Consider the following 13,117-nt stretch of genomic DNA (forward strand, 5'->3'; position numbering starts at 1 on the left):
TGCAGTATTACCTTGTAGAAAGTTGCATATAACTTGAAGTAACCTTGGCGTTATCTTGACATGACAATTTAAATTATCGTAAATAGTCACTTGTTACACTAATATCTCTGATTTTTCCTTTCTTTCCATACAATTAACGCTTCCGCAAGACTCTTAATAATTTTTTAACTTGCAATATACGAAAATTTTCAAATACAACTTTAAATCAAACGATTGTTACTTGGTTATCGTCTCTTCTCTCGACTACTAGTACTAGTATAAGTAAACTGAACAAAACTCAATTGTGTAGTCTGCTAAAACCAGCTGGACATGCATCAAGTTCAACTGATGGAAAGGCATACAAATGTGTTAACAAATCATTTTATTTAAAGCGTATTTAAGAGTTGAAAAAAAAAACATTAATAATAATTAACGTTACAAATAATACATTTAAAAATGTATAAAAATAAGGAAAAGTATTAGTCGCCAACAAAAAGATTTGATGGTAACCTCTTAACGTTTTAAATCAGCATCATCAGGATTTCTATTGGCTTTATTTAAGAAAATAATGAACCCATAACTTAACCAACTGCATCACGTAGTTCGCTGAATCTTTCATACCGACATCATTTTACAAGGCCATTGTAAACGGTAATACGTATTTATTTTATTTAACAAATTTCTTTGGACATATTATATTGAACATATTTTATTGAAGCTTAACTTTCTCATCTTCTTAGTGAGTTAAAATATTCTTAAAAAGTTGTATATGTATTATGTAGGCTACATTGGGTGGCATTTAAATCATCTTTGAAAAAGAATGTTTTTTAAAACATGTGCTTCAATTCGGTCCACATTTGACTTAATTTCATTTAATTGAGAATTGATTAAAATGGAGCACCACATGAGCTCTACTCCATATAACCACTTTCTTATTTACGGACGTTTGAACACTTTATAATATGAACATGTTTGAAAGTATGTTTGTATGCATGTCGTTTTGAAGGAAATTCATTGCAGATTAGGAATTTCTGGTTCCCATATTTTCATATTAACAGATGTGTATAATATTTTTAAGGTCTAACTTTTAAAAATTTACGTACATAAAAATAAAATTATATAAAAGGTTAAATATATAAAAGATGGTAAACATAATTTTACCAAAATGTTTATTTAGACTAGAGTGTTAAAAGTACGTGTGTACTATATGCTACAGGGCTACACGTCTTGACATTTTGACATTCGAACTCGGGATCTTTAGTTTTGGCACACTGTATATGTAAAATCAGGTTACACTATTTCAATTTGAATCCATAAATGCGATTTATGAGGTTTTATGTTGTATCTCTGTAAATAGCTCTTGCATTCCTGTTATTATGGTTAAGTGTAGAACATTCTATTCGTCTCGCACTGTATTTACATACAAATATAAATGTTGGGTTATGTGAATAAGATTGGGTGTTTTTCAATTGCCAAAATAATATAGGTTTGAGTAACATCAACCAAGAAAATTTCAGTGCTATCACTCGCGTTTCAAAATAAATTTGGACAAATGTGTCCAGTAATTCAATTCAATTTTTTCAATTAAAATTCCTTTATTCATCAAGCACAAGTGTACATGAATGGCGTCAAACTTACTCTGTTTTATTCAAGTTATAAATTATAAGTGCATAAAAAAAACAGTAGCAGTCGTGGAACTGCCGATAGAAGTGAAAACGGAACTATTAAGTTGAGAGTAATTAACAATACGTTATAGTAGCAGTACATCTGTAATTTTAAATGTGACGCGTTTTTAATTTTCCAATTTTAAAATCCACGAAAAAATATTATCAAATAACTAGAAATCTATTTTACCACGCTAGTAAGATAAATCTTATACCGTAATAATACTCATTTCATGATGAAGAGGTTAAATATTAAAAACATAATTAAAATGAATAATGCTAAATTTTAAATACAAGTATTCGTACAAATATTAAAAATGTTTAAAAATATATTCGTTGTTTTCATTATTCATTTATCTGTATAAAAATATGTTGTAATTGCTCAATATTAATAGTTAGTTAAACATAGAATACAAGTGAGTAAACACCGAGTGAACAACAGTGAGTTGAACACCGTTGTAAATAATACAGTTATTGCTACGGATAAAGTATATAATTGCAATAACAATTAAACCCACAATATTTTTAAAACTAATAAATTAGTTAAATTAACTTGGTTCTTTCGTAAAGGTATTTTTATTGCACAATAAACTAATTTATTGAGTTAATACGGTATCAGTGAGCCAATGCGCCAACTACAGTTCCGGCAGAAACGTTCACTCATCACTTCATACGCTACTACAGGCTAAACTAAACTTCCAATAAAAAAAATGATAAATTACAAAAAAAATATTCATCTATTTTCACACAACTTTCTCGCTGACAAATTTTGTCTGACCAAAAAATAAAAAAAAATCCTCGCTTACTACTTTTTTCTTGTCATTGTAAACGCTATGTAAAATGTAAACAATAATCAAAATTATTTCGAAATTTTTTTAATATTTAAAAATGTAACCAATAGATTGCCAATATTAAGAGCTTTAATTTGACGCATCTTACAGAATTGTACGACATTGGCTTCACTTTTAAATCGCGAGAGGAAGCCGTAAAGGTCACTGATTTTCGCAGTCTGTTTTCATACTCCGCCGGGACAGTTTTAACACAGCGAGACTGACTTTTTCATGCAGGTTAGTAGTCCGCGGCCAAGTCTACGGTTAAAAAACACAGCGAGACTGACTTTTTTCATGCAGGTTAGTAGTCCGCGGCCAAGTCTACTACGGTTAAAAAACACAGCGAGACTGACTTTTCATGCAGGTTAGTATCATTAGCATGTCGGTGACGCGAACCGAGGATTTTACCCTCTACCAAAACGCTCAACGCGCCTAAAGAAGTTTTCACTTCAATAGCAATACTTCCTCAATTAAAACTTTATTAAGCCAAACCATTAACCCATCAGACAAAACATTCCCCTAATAAATAAAGAGAAATTCACGTGACAAATGATTAAAAACTTAATTCCTGCATAGCTAAGTTTCTTGGCATACAGTAGTTCTAATCTGTGGCTATCATAAGCTGGTTATTGACTATTTCTTGTGTAATAACTGTGGGAATTCCACATTTTGGGTAGTCGGTCTAAATAGTCCTTAATATTAATTACCAATTTTGTTGATAAATGTGCAATCCGTAAACAGTATCAAATCCCAATGATCGGAAATGTTCTTTTACACAATTCTGAAAACCTAATTTTAAAATTATTCTAATGGCCTTTTGTGTAAAATTAGAATTTTATTTAAGTTACTGTTCGATGTTTCACCATCTAGGGATAGACCAAATGATATACGAAATTCCACAAAAGCAAAATACATTTTTTTGATGTTTCTAAACTACTTAGTTTTGAAAAAATTCTAAGTGCATACAGTCCACAGCAATTATTATAAAAAGAACTTTATTGATCTGTTCATTCCCATCATTTGTCAATTTGTAAGCCCATAAACCTATTTGTTCTGCTTCCTCTACTAAGTTTTTTCCAAAAATATATTAATATTTTCATTTCGGGTTTTTGTCAAGGTTGAGAATTTAATAAAATTTGTTTTTAATGTATTTGCAAGAAGATTAATATTTTGTAAAAATTGAGATGCTGTTGAAAAGTTAATAAACGAAGACATTTTTATACCTGGTATCGATTTTCCTGATATTTTAAGATTAAAACTATCTGCACAAAGGCAGATTTTGTTGGGGGATTCAAAAATTGATGGCACACCCGTCAAATAAAATATAAAATAATAATGGTCCCAATATAGAACCTTGGGGCACTCCATAACTAATTATGTTTAGTTCTGAAACTGCTGAAATTACATGATTAAAATTGACGTAGGGAATATCTACATATTGTTTCCGACCAATTAGATAGGATTCAAACGATTTCAGACTTGTGCCCTGAACACCAAAATCTTATAGCTTTTTTATCAGTATATGATGGGAAACACTCTCAAATGCTTTAGTCATATCCATGAAAACGCCAACAACCAAATCCTTTGAGTCAATGGAATGTATGATAGACTCGACAAAATCGGTACAACCACTCACAGCTGACTTTCCCTTTCTAAAGCCAAATCATCAAGGATATTGCATTCCTCAAGGTACTTAGTAAGTTGTAAGCACATAACTCTATTATGAATTTTTGAAAAAGGAGGATATTAAAGATATCGGTTTATAGTTTGCCAAATCCTTTAGGTCTCCATTTTTTAAGTATGGTTTAACCTGGGATTTTTTTTATTTTTCAGGAAAAGGGCCAGTAATTAATGACGAATTTATTAAATGGAGCAGTGGTTTGAGTAAATTCTTGTGGCAGTGTTTGGTGACTGTGATGGGAACTTCATCCCATCCACAAGATATTTTTTACTAAAATTCTGTATAATTTTGTCTAACCCCTCATAACTAATTTCCTTATGAGAGAAAGGAAGATTCCTATCTCCCGATTTTGGTTTTACATTATAGGGATTGGAGTTATTACTGACAACATTAGGTACTTCCTTTTTTCAACTGCACTAGTAAAGTAACCATTACTATTTTGTCAGACCGTGTTTGTGTCGTCATTGTCATTTGCTAAGAGGTCAATTATATTTTCCTGGTTTTCGTTTTTACCACCCACTTCGTTATTTATTATTTGCCATGTGGTTTTACATACATTTTTGGAATTATCAACTAAACTGCTGTAATAACAGTTTTTAATGTCTTGTACATTTTTCTTATAATCTATTTTTATCAAATTAAAAAAGTTACTATAATTCTGATTCCGATCTTCTCCTACTAATTTAAACATGGTAACCATATCTTTATTTTTGTCAGTTAATTCTTTTGTCACCTAATTTATGCTCTTTAATTCTACTTTTAATCTTGGGAAAACATAAGTAAAAATAACAATTGATTGGTAATTATCGAAGGTTCAAGTAATTAATTGGTAATTATGATAAATAAAAACATTAAAAACACATGAAATTTTAATGTTATGGAAGTATTAAAAACGCCAATGCAAGTTTATTAGGAAGATTGTATTTCGTTAAATATGTAACTGTATTGTTATTTTCCTAAATATTTTAAATGTTGGGACAAATTAGTTTAATTAATTGTGCATCGTGATGGGGAAAATTTGTCATTAAACCTGTAAATATTAAGTTTTTCTTTTCCATGTTGGTAATAATGATCACTACTTCTGGTACTGCATATCCTTGTGGGAAAGTCAATAATTGGGTGCAATTTGTGTGAATGCAACATCTGTATTATTCTAAAATTGCCTGGCGAGTGTATCAAACCATCTATGTTAATATCACCAGTAATAGTTATGTAACTATATTTTTTACATAGAATTTCCAGGAATACATCAAGTTGATCTAAAAACGAATTTTCATAACAATGAGTTGCAGACTTGATTTCAAAATGCTATATAGTATTATAATATTATATGCTGGTTGATTATTTTATATGGAAAACAGAAAAAAGTCAGACAGTTACTAGGACATTTTTATAGGACTCTACATATAAGCATTTTATACTTCAAATGTTTCAATAATGTGAAAAAACTTTAGTAATCAATGGTAGGCAAATAATAAATGTGATATAATATTTGAATAGTTATATCAAATTAAGACGGCGTTTAATAATACGTCCAAGAAGTATTTTAAAGCAGTTTCTTAATTTTGGACAGTATATTACGTGGTAATAGTCGCTCAAATAGCCTTTGACTAATGAAAGAAGCAGCTTAGCATTATATTCACTATAAATCTTTCATTAGCATTAGTATCCGTAGATGGACAGTCAAAGGCATTAGTGAAATAGAGTTGTGTAAGAAATTCTACTCTCTATAGCTATTGGTTATTCTAAAGGAAAATATATGTAAATTCTACAATAAGCAAAGTTGCACACTGTAATTTTAAAACATATAACTGAATTTAATGTTGTAATGTTAACTATACTGTACTGTAACTGTACTGATAGCATGTTTAAGCCACCAAGAAAACCTTTTCAACGCCCATAGCATGTGGTTAGGATTGCATAGTTTGTCAACAAGACAACCAGCTGGAATACCTGTGTCCTAGCTGGTTTTTTGCTTATCTCAGGACAAGACGGGTTTTTAATTACCCGATTCACGGGTGCGGGATTTCGTAGATTTCGAGTTTTGTTGGTTCGAAGCTAAAATTATTATACATGGACTAAATATTGTCCGAATATGACCTGGAGACCGAATCATATATTCTAAAGATTACTTTAGCTTCGAACTATCTTAGTTATGACCCATGACGCGAGAAATTAATCGGCCCTTAAAGTTATAACTTACTTGATAATTATTACTTGCTTGTTACTTATTATTACCAGTTATTTATAATTTTTACATAAATAACTGGTGGCCGCCGACGCCACCGCCACCGCCAACTAGCGCCCAAGGCCACAACACCTACGCGGAGGCTGTAACTCAAAGACCTGCGGGAGCGTCCACCCTTCCAACAACAAAAAACTGTCTATGGTGTAAATAAAAATAATGCTGTTTTTTTAGGGACCCCGGACACCAGCGCCGGACTAAATTGACAAACGAAATAAATCAACAACAGAAGCGCTCAAAATTTCAAAATCACGATTCAATACGACTGCTTCATCAAAACGCGCAATTAGCGACAAACAAATTGGATGAAATTCAGCTCATGTGCGAGGACTTACAGACTGACGTACTTGTAGTTACTGAAAATGGCTTCAACCACAAAAACATTGACCGTTGTCAAATCTCAAAATTCAAGCTGGCAAATTCGTACTGTCGACAACTCTCCAAAGGAGGAGGAGTCGCAATTTTTGCGAAAACGGATTTCACTTTTGACACTGTTTGCATCAAAGAAACGATTGAAAAAGATTTTGAAGCAGTCGGAATCAAACTTCACACGACAAAATCCAAATTGGCTGTCATCGGAATTTATAGGTCACCCAGTGAAAATGTAGAGAACTTTTTTTCCAAATTCGAGGCCATGCTGACTGACCTAACAAATCGCAAACAGGAATTTGTCATTATGGGTGACTTCAATATTGACGCCTTGGACAGATGCCACCCATCCACAAAACGTTTGTCTGATTTGTTGAGGTCTTTTGGCCTCATGCTGTCAGTCACAACACCCACTCGCGTGACAGCAACATCACAGTCAGCAATTGACAATGTGATCACCAACTTACCAAGTGTCGCAGTTGAGGTGGTTAACACAGCAATATCAGACCACTATGGCCAAGAGGCTAAAATCAGTGGAGAAAAAATTTTAAGGGAGCCCAAAATCTCAAAAACAATAAGAGACACTAGGCCACAAAATATCGCTCTCCTCAACGCATCTCTTTCCAAAGAAAAGTGGGAATTCTTGAATTGGTCTCAACCTCTAGAACAGAACTTTAAAGTTTTCACGGAATGTTTTAACTATCATTTAAATGTGTGCTGTCCTCAAAAATCAATTAAATGTTGTCCCAAAAGGACTAACAATAAATGGATCACTAAAGGAATTTTGGTTTCGAGAGAGAAATTAAAATTGTTCTCCAAAATTCAGAAAACCACTTCAAATGAAGATTTTAAATTTTTTTTTCCGAAATTACAAAAGAATTTACAGAAAGGTGATCCAAGCCGCGAAAGCATATGATGTCTCAAAATCAATCACCTCATCAAAAAATATTTCTAAAACAGTTTGGGGCATCATAAACAATAAAAACAAAACACAGAAAACAATCAAAATTAAAATTGGGGATAGGCTTGTGGAGGATGCTACTGAGGTTGCGAACGAGTTTAACAGATTTTTCGCATCTGTTGCTTGTGAGCAAAATCCTTGTCCACCACCTCCTCAAGTAAACCCCACGCGTATACAGGGACCAGTTTCCTCATTGGCACTGGCTCCTGTAGTTGAGGAAGAGATCGTGAAAATCATTCAGCAGCTCCCACCCAAAAAAACAAACGACATTAATTTGATGTCGGCGTGGATTATAAAGAAATGCTCCAAGCATATTGCCAAGCCACTAGTCCAATTAATAAATCAGTCATTCGAAGAAGGAGTTTTTCCCTCGCTCCTAAAAATTGCAAAGGTGAGCCCAATCTTCAAAAAAGACGACCCATGCTCTGCAAATAATTATCGGCCTGTCTCTATTTTGCCTGTTCTAAGCAAAATTTTTGAAAAAATCTTTTTACAAAGAATGCTTCAGTTTTTGAATAATCACAACCTTCTTTCTGAACACCAATTCGGTTTCAGAAGGGGCAAGTCGACAATTGATGCAATTGTGAGTCTTGTTGAAATGGTGGTAGAGGGATTAGAAAGCCGAAATCTCACTTTAAGTGTATTTCTCGACTTAACTAAAGCATTCGACTGTGTCGACCACGTGAAGTTGCTTGACAAACTTGAATCCCATGGCATCAGAGGCGTGCCTCTTCAGTGGCTTAGCTCATTTCTAAGCCGCAGAAAACAGCTTGTTCAAATCTCAAACAAATTTTCCGAGCCGTTGCAGCTGAGATATGGAGTCCCTCAAGGATCAATTCTCAGTCCAATTCTTTTTCTCATCTATGTCAATGACATAGACTCATCACTACTGCACGGGAAACTTGTGCAGTATGCTGATGACACAACACTTTGTTTTACCAGCAAATCCAAAATGATTCTGGAACAACAAAGCTTTCTCGACGTCAACAGTTGTGTCCAGCACTTCAATAGCCTCAACCTCAAAGCAAATTCTTCAAAGTCAAACGTCCTGACTTTCGCACTGCGATCAGGAAATCTCAATGACGGTGCAGCCGTATTATTGGAAGACACAGTGCTGGATGAAGTCGAATGTTCAAAGTTTCTGGGAATATTCCTTGATCGAAGATTGACTTGGAATGCTCACATTGACCACGTTTGTTCCAGACTGTCCTCAGGCATTTATGTCTTGAGGTCTTTAGCCAAGTACTGCCCTACTCAGGTACTGATGACGGCGTATTATGGCTTGATCTACCCCCACCTCACTTACGGTCTGGTGTTATGGGGAGCCTGCGCAAACAACCATTTCTTCCGAGCATTCAAAATTCAGAAGCAAGCGATTCGCATAATCGCAAAAATGAAATTCCGAGAATCGTGCAAAGAAGCCTTCAAAACGTTGCAACTGTTGACTCTGCCTTCTCTACATTCTTGAGACAAGCTCATTTTGTTTGTCCAAATGTGCATTAACCCGGGGGCCGTGACATGCACGAGTATGAGACAAGAGGCAGAGATGCCTACCGAACTGGAAGACACAGGACGGGGGTTTACGAACACTTGCCCTCCCAGGCAGGTATTCGGTTCATCAACAAGTTGCCAGATCAGTTAAGAAATGCCCCAACGCCTAAGGTGTTAAAAACTCGTTTAAGACGCTTTTTAGTGTCGCAAGCATTTTACCGTGCTGACGAGTTTATGGCATTCGACTGGGTGACCGCACAATTAGCAAACTGACTACCGGCGCTGGAAATGGGAATATTGGCTGGATGAATGTGGAGTTGGCTGAAAATTTGTACGTTTGAATGTGGTTTGAGGCGATGTGAAAGTTTTAAATTTTAGATATTAATTTTAGAATATCTTGACTATTGCTATACATGTGATTATGTCCTGGCAATAAAAATTGATTTGATTTGATTTTATTTGACATTATAATAATGCAAACTCTGTCGGGCAAGTGAATATCTATCCTGATAATTTTAGGGGTTCGTAAAATAACTAGTGTTCCTGGTGGGTACAAATTACAATACTGTTGGGGGAAATGGTCGTATGTGGAAGGGGCAGGCCATAAATAGGATTACCCGTTAAAATTATACTTACTTCTACTCATGTTTTTAATGGATGCAAATTCTAAATTCTTTGTTTGAAGTTTGTTTTGACGATAGAAGGATTGTGAAGGAAGTATGATTTTCCAAACATTTGCCATCATTCAGTGATACAAAAACAAACAAACAGTTAGTAACACTACGTTTCGAGATCTGCAATCTGATCTCTTCTTCAGGTAAATAACTAACCTAACACAATTACAAACTAGGTTAAATAAACAAATCATACCAGAACGTTATGACACGCCTAAGTCAGGAATTACAACCAGTATGTTGTGTGTCAACTTCACTAACTCTAAAACATGCATTTAATCGAATAAATTTCAGTGTTGTGTTTTGTTCTAAAATGAAAAATGAATTTGTTGAAGATGCAGAGTTGGCGTTGTCAAGCCCTCTTTACCACTCAACTTCTTAGCGATGGAGGCTGGAGGATGGAAACATCTGCTGATTGCGGGGTTTGATTCTGAAATTGCACTTCGAGTTTACCCTTTGGTGGAGAATTGCATGTGACTCTGCATATACTTGATATACCATTGTTACCTTGTCGTCATTTGGTGGATGTTTTGGTGTTTATTTGGCTGTTTGTTTTTACCAGTGTTATTGATGTTTATGCTAGGAACTGTGTTTGTACAAATTAATGTAACCTTATACGTATGTATCTACTGTATTCTGTATATTGATCTATTTATATTTTATTGTCGTTGATTTCGTTGTCAATCATTTTGTTGATTCGGAAATTTTCAGTAGCTATTTCTTTGCATGCTCCACTTTGAGGCTGAGTTTTAGTTTTAGATGGTAAGTCATTATTGTATATGTTAAGTTCAGTTAGTTATTGAGCAGCTCAATGATGTTCCTTGCCATAGTTTGTTCAAAATATCATAAAATTAAATTAATTTTCTCTTTTGATGTACTGCAGACAGTGATGCTTGTAGGATGATGTAGTAGTAGATTGGATTATGCTAATGGTATGTTGCACTTGCATGTTGTAATTTATGATTGTAGTCATTTAAGAAGAAAATTGTAAAATGTATTAATGCCATTGACCGTTGAAATAAATAAATACAAAGTAAAATGTAATAACATATAATACTGCCTGATTATACTTCTTTGCAACCAGGTAGTCAGCTGTGACTACAGCTGTCAGCTGTTAGTTGCATTGAGAACAAAACAATCTGCAATCAGCATTCATTTTATCATGGTTTAGTAACAAACAAATGACTAATCTTTGGTTGTAAGTGATAACAACTAATTTACATTAAAATGTGAAGTTTTTGTGAGGGGTGTAAGCTACACAACTATAAAAACGTAAAATTTTATCATAGTTAATTTACATCGAAGTCTAGATAAAACTATGCACTGAAAAAACTTGGACAATCCATGATCCATAACTGAATTGAATTAGTGTTGACTAGGCTATTAACAATGGAAGCAACACAAAAGCAACAAAAGAATGGTCAGGTAAGATTTTGAGAAATATCTGTCATGATGCAAGACTGGTATATTAGGCGACTGTCTATTTGTATCTTGTTTATATTTTAGGTTAAAGTTTGCCAAAATCTTAATTTTAATATCAATTTAAATTTAAATGTTACTTTCAATCTACTACTTCCCAGGTTATAATGCTACTGCTTATGTAACTCATCTATACATTCCTAACATTGTCACCTTGTCTCAAGAAGGTTAATCTCCTGCCAGGTTTTATAGCTATTTGTAATAAAGATCCCCCTGGATGCAAGGTGTATGGAACTGTACTTGTTTTTATGAATAGTCTCTAAATTGTGTATTTCCACTTGAGATTTGAAGGGTTAAAGAGTATTTATGTAATAGTTGGTATACTAATTGTCAAAAGCAATGGAAAATTATATAACCTACCAAAAAGTAAATTTTGATATGGAAATATTTCATTGGTTACATTAATTTTACCATAACTTAACCCTTTGAGTGCCACAGCGTCTACATAGTAGATGCTATGAAATGTGCATAAATTGCCGGCATCTACCCAGTAGACGATTTGTATTTAATTAATATCACATATAATTCATTTTTGTTTTGACAAATAACTTATTTCGTTGCAATCTACAAGTTTTGAACAATCAATTGTGATTGATTTTTATTGTTTACCGCCTCCTTGTAGTTATTTGCCATAAAAGAAAGAGATGACGCAATAGTTGGTCAGCTGTTACTTGTTGCCATTAACTACACAGTTTGGTTCGTTGGGTGTTTACATTGTGCTAGTTTCGTGTGTTTATGCTGAAAACTGTTGTTATTACTATTCTGCAATTGTGTTCAGTAAAACTTACAATGCATTTATAAACTTCTTTTTTCGTGTTTATTTGTTTAGTGATGTGTATTTTATTGTTGGATTGGTGATGAAGTAAAACGCAAGTTCCAATCAAACTATTGATTTTAGGTGAAGTAAGGTTATATTGTAGGCCTGTGTATATTTTTATATACTTTTTATATAATTAGTATTTTACAGTCGTCTTACTTCATTGAGTGAAATAGGATAGTTATAATATTGTTTCTAAACTTTTGACAAACTTGAACAAAAATTGCTTTTTGTTGTATTTTGTATATATTGCAGTATCTGGTTAAATATTACTGTAAAAAACTATATTATGCATGATTTTTGTTCAGTTTTTTAATGTTCTTTCTAATGGTATAGCTAAAAAAAAATAAAAAAAATATTGTATATATAAAATTTTAGTTCAAACTTAAAATTTATTTTTTTCATTTTTTAGTTTTTTGTTATAACCTATATTCTTTTTGTGTAAATAAAAATAAAATTATAATATTATATGGAAAAAATACGTCGTTTTATGACACACAAACTAAAAAAAAACATTATTCAAATCGGTTGAATAGTTTTTTTAATATAGTTTTTTTCCCCACACGCTTGCAAAACAGAAGGAAATGCTCCGGCAATTTAAGCGCATGACTTGGAAAATATGCTGTGGCACTCAAAGGGTTAAATAGATACTAATTTTGAGAGATTTTGCTGAAATGTTTGGCTTAGTTTGGGGTTCCAGAAAGCATACAGTAAAACCTAAGTGTCACTATCAAGGCCTAGATGGTTTGAGTCTAACAGGTAAACAAGTTCTCTAATGTCTAAAATTTTGGAACAATTGAAATGAAAGCCTAAAACAAAGCTATAACAAACCATGACCCATCATAATAAACTATGCCCATGACTATCACTAATATTGTAGCTCCCAAACACTTTCACTGCACTGCACAATACCTTAGACTGACCTAG

The 13,117-nt window shown here is 33.3% G+C and overlaps 1 protein-coding gene across 1 annotated transcript in view; it reads left to right on the top strand.

Moving 5' to 3' along the window:
• Window positions 1–11,030: 11,030 nt before the first annotated feature.
• Window positions 11,031–13,117, top strand: part of LOC124369659 (ectopic P granules protein 5 homolog) — a 335,562-nt gene continuing 333,475 nt past the window's right edge. Inside the window, exon 1 of the mRNA XM_046827710.1 lies at window positions 11,031–11,319. Coding sequence (XP_046683666.1) covers window positions 11,284–11,319 — 36 coding nt within the window. The 5' untranslated portion in view covers window positions 11,031–11,283. The remainder of the gene's footprint in view (window positions 11,320–13,117) is intronic.

The sequence above is a fragment of the Homalodisca vitripennis genome, chromosome X, assembly GCF_021130785.1.
Source record: "Homalodisca vitripennis isolate AUS2020 chromosome X, UT_GWSS_2.1, whole genome shotgun sequence".
NCBI lineage: Eukaryota > Metazoa > Arthropoda > Insecta > Hemiptera > Cicadellidae > Homalodisca > Homalodisca vitripennis.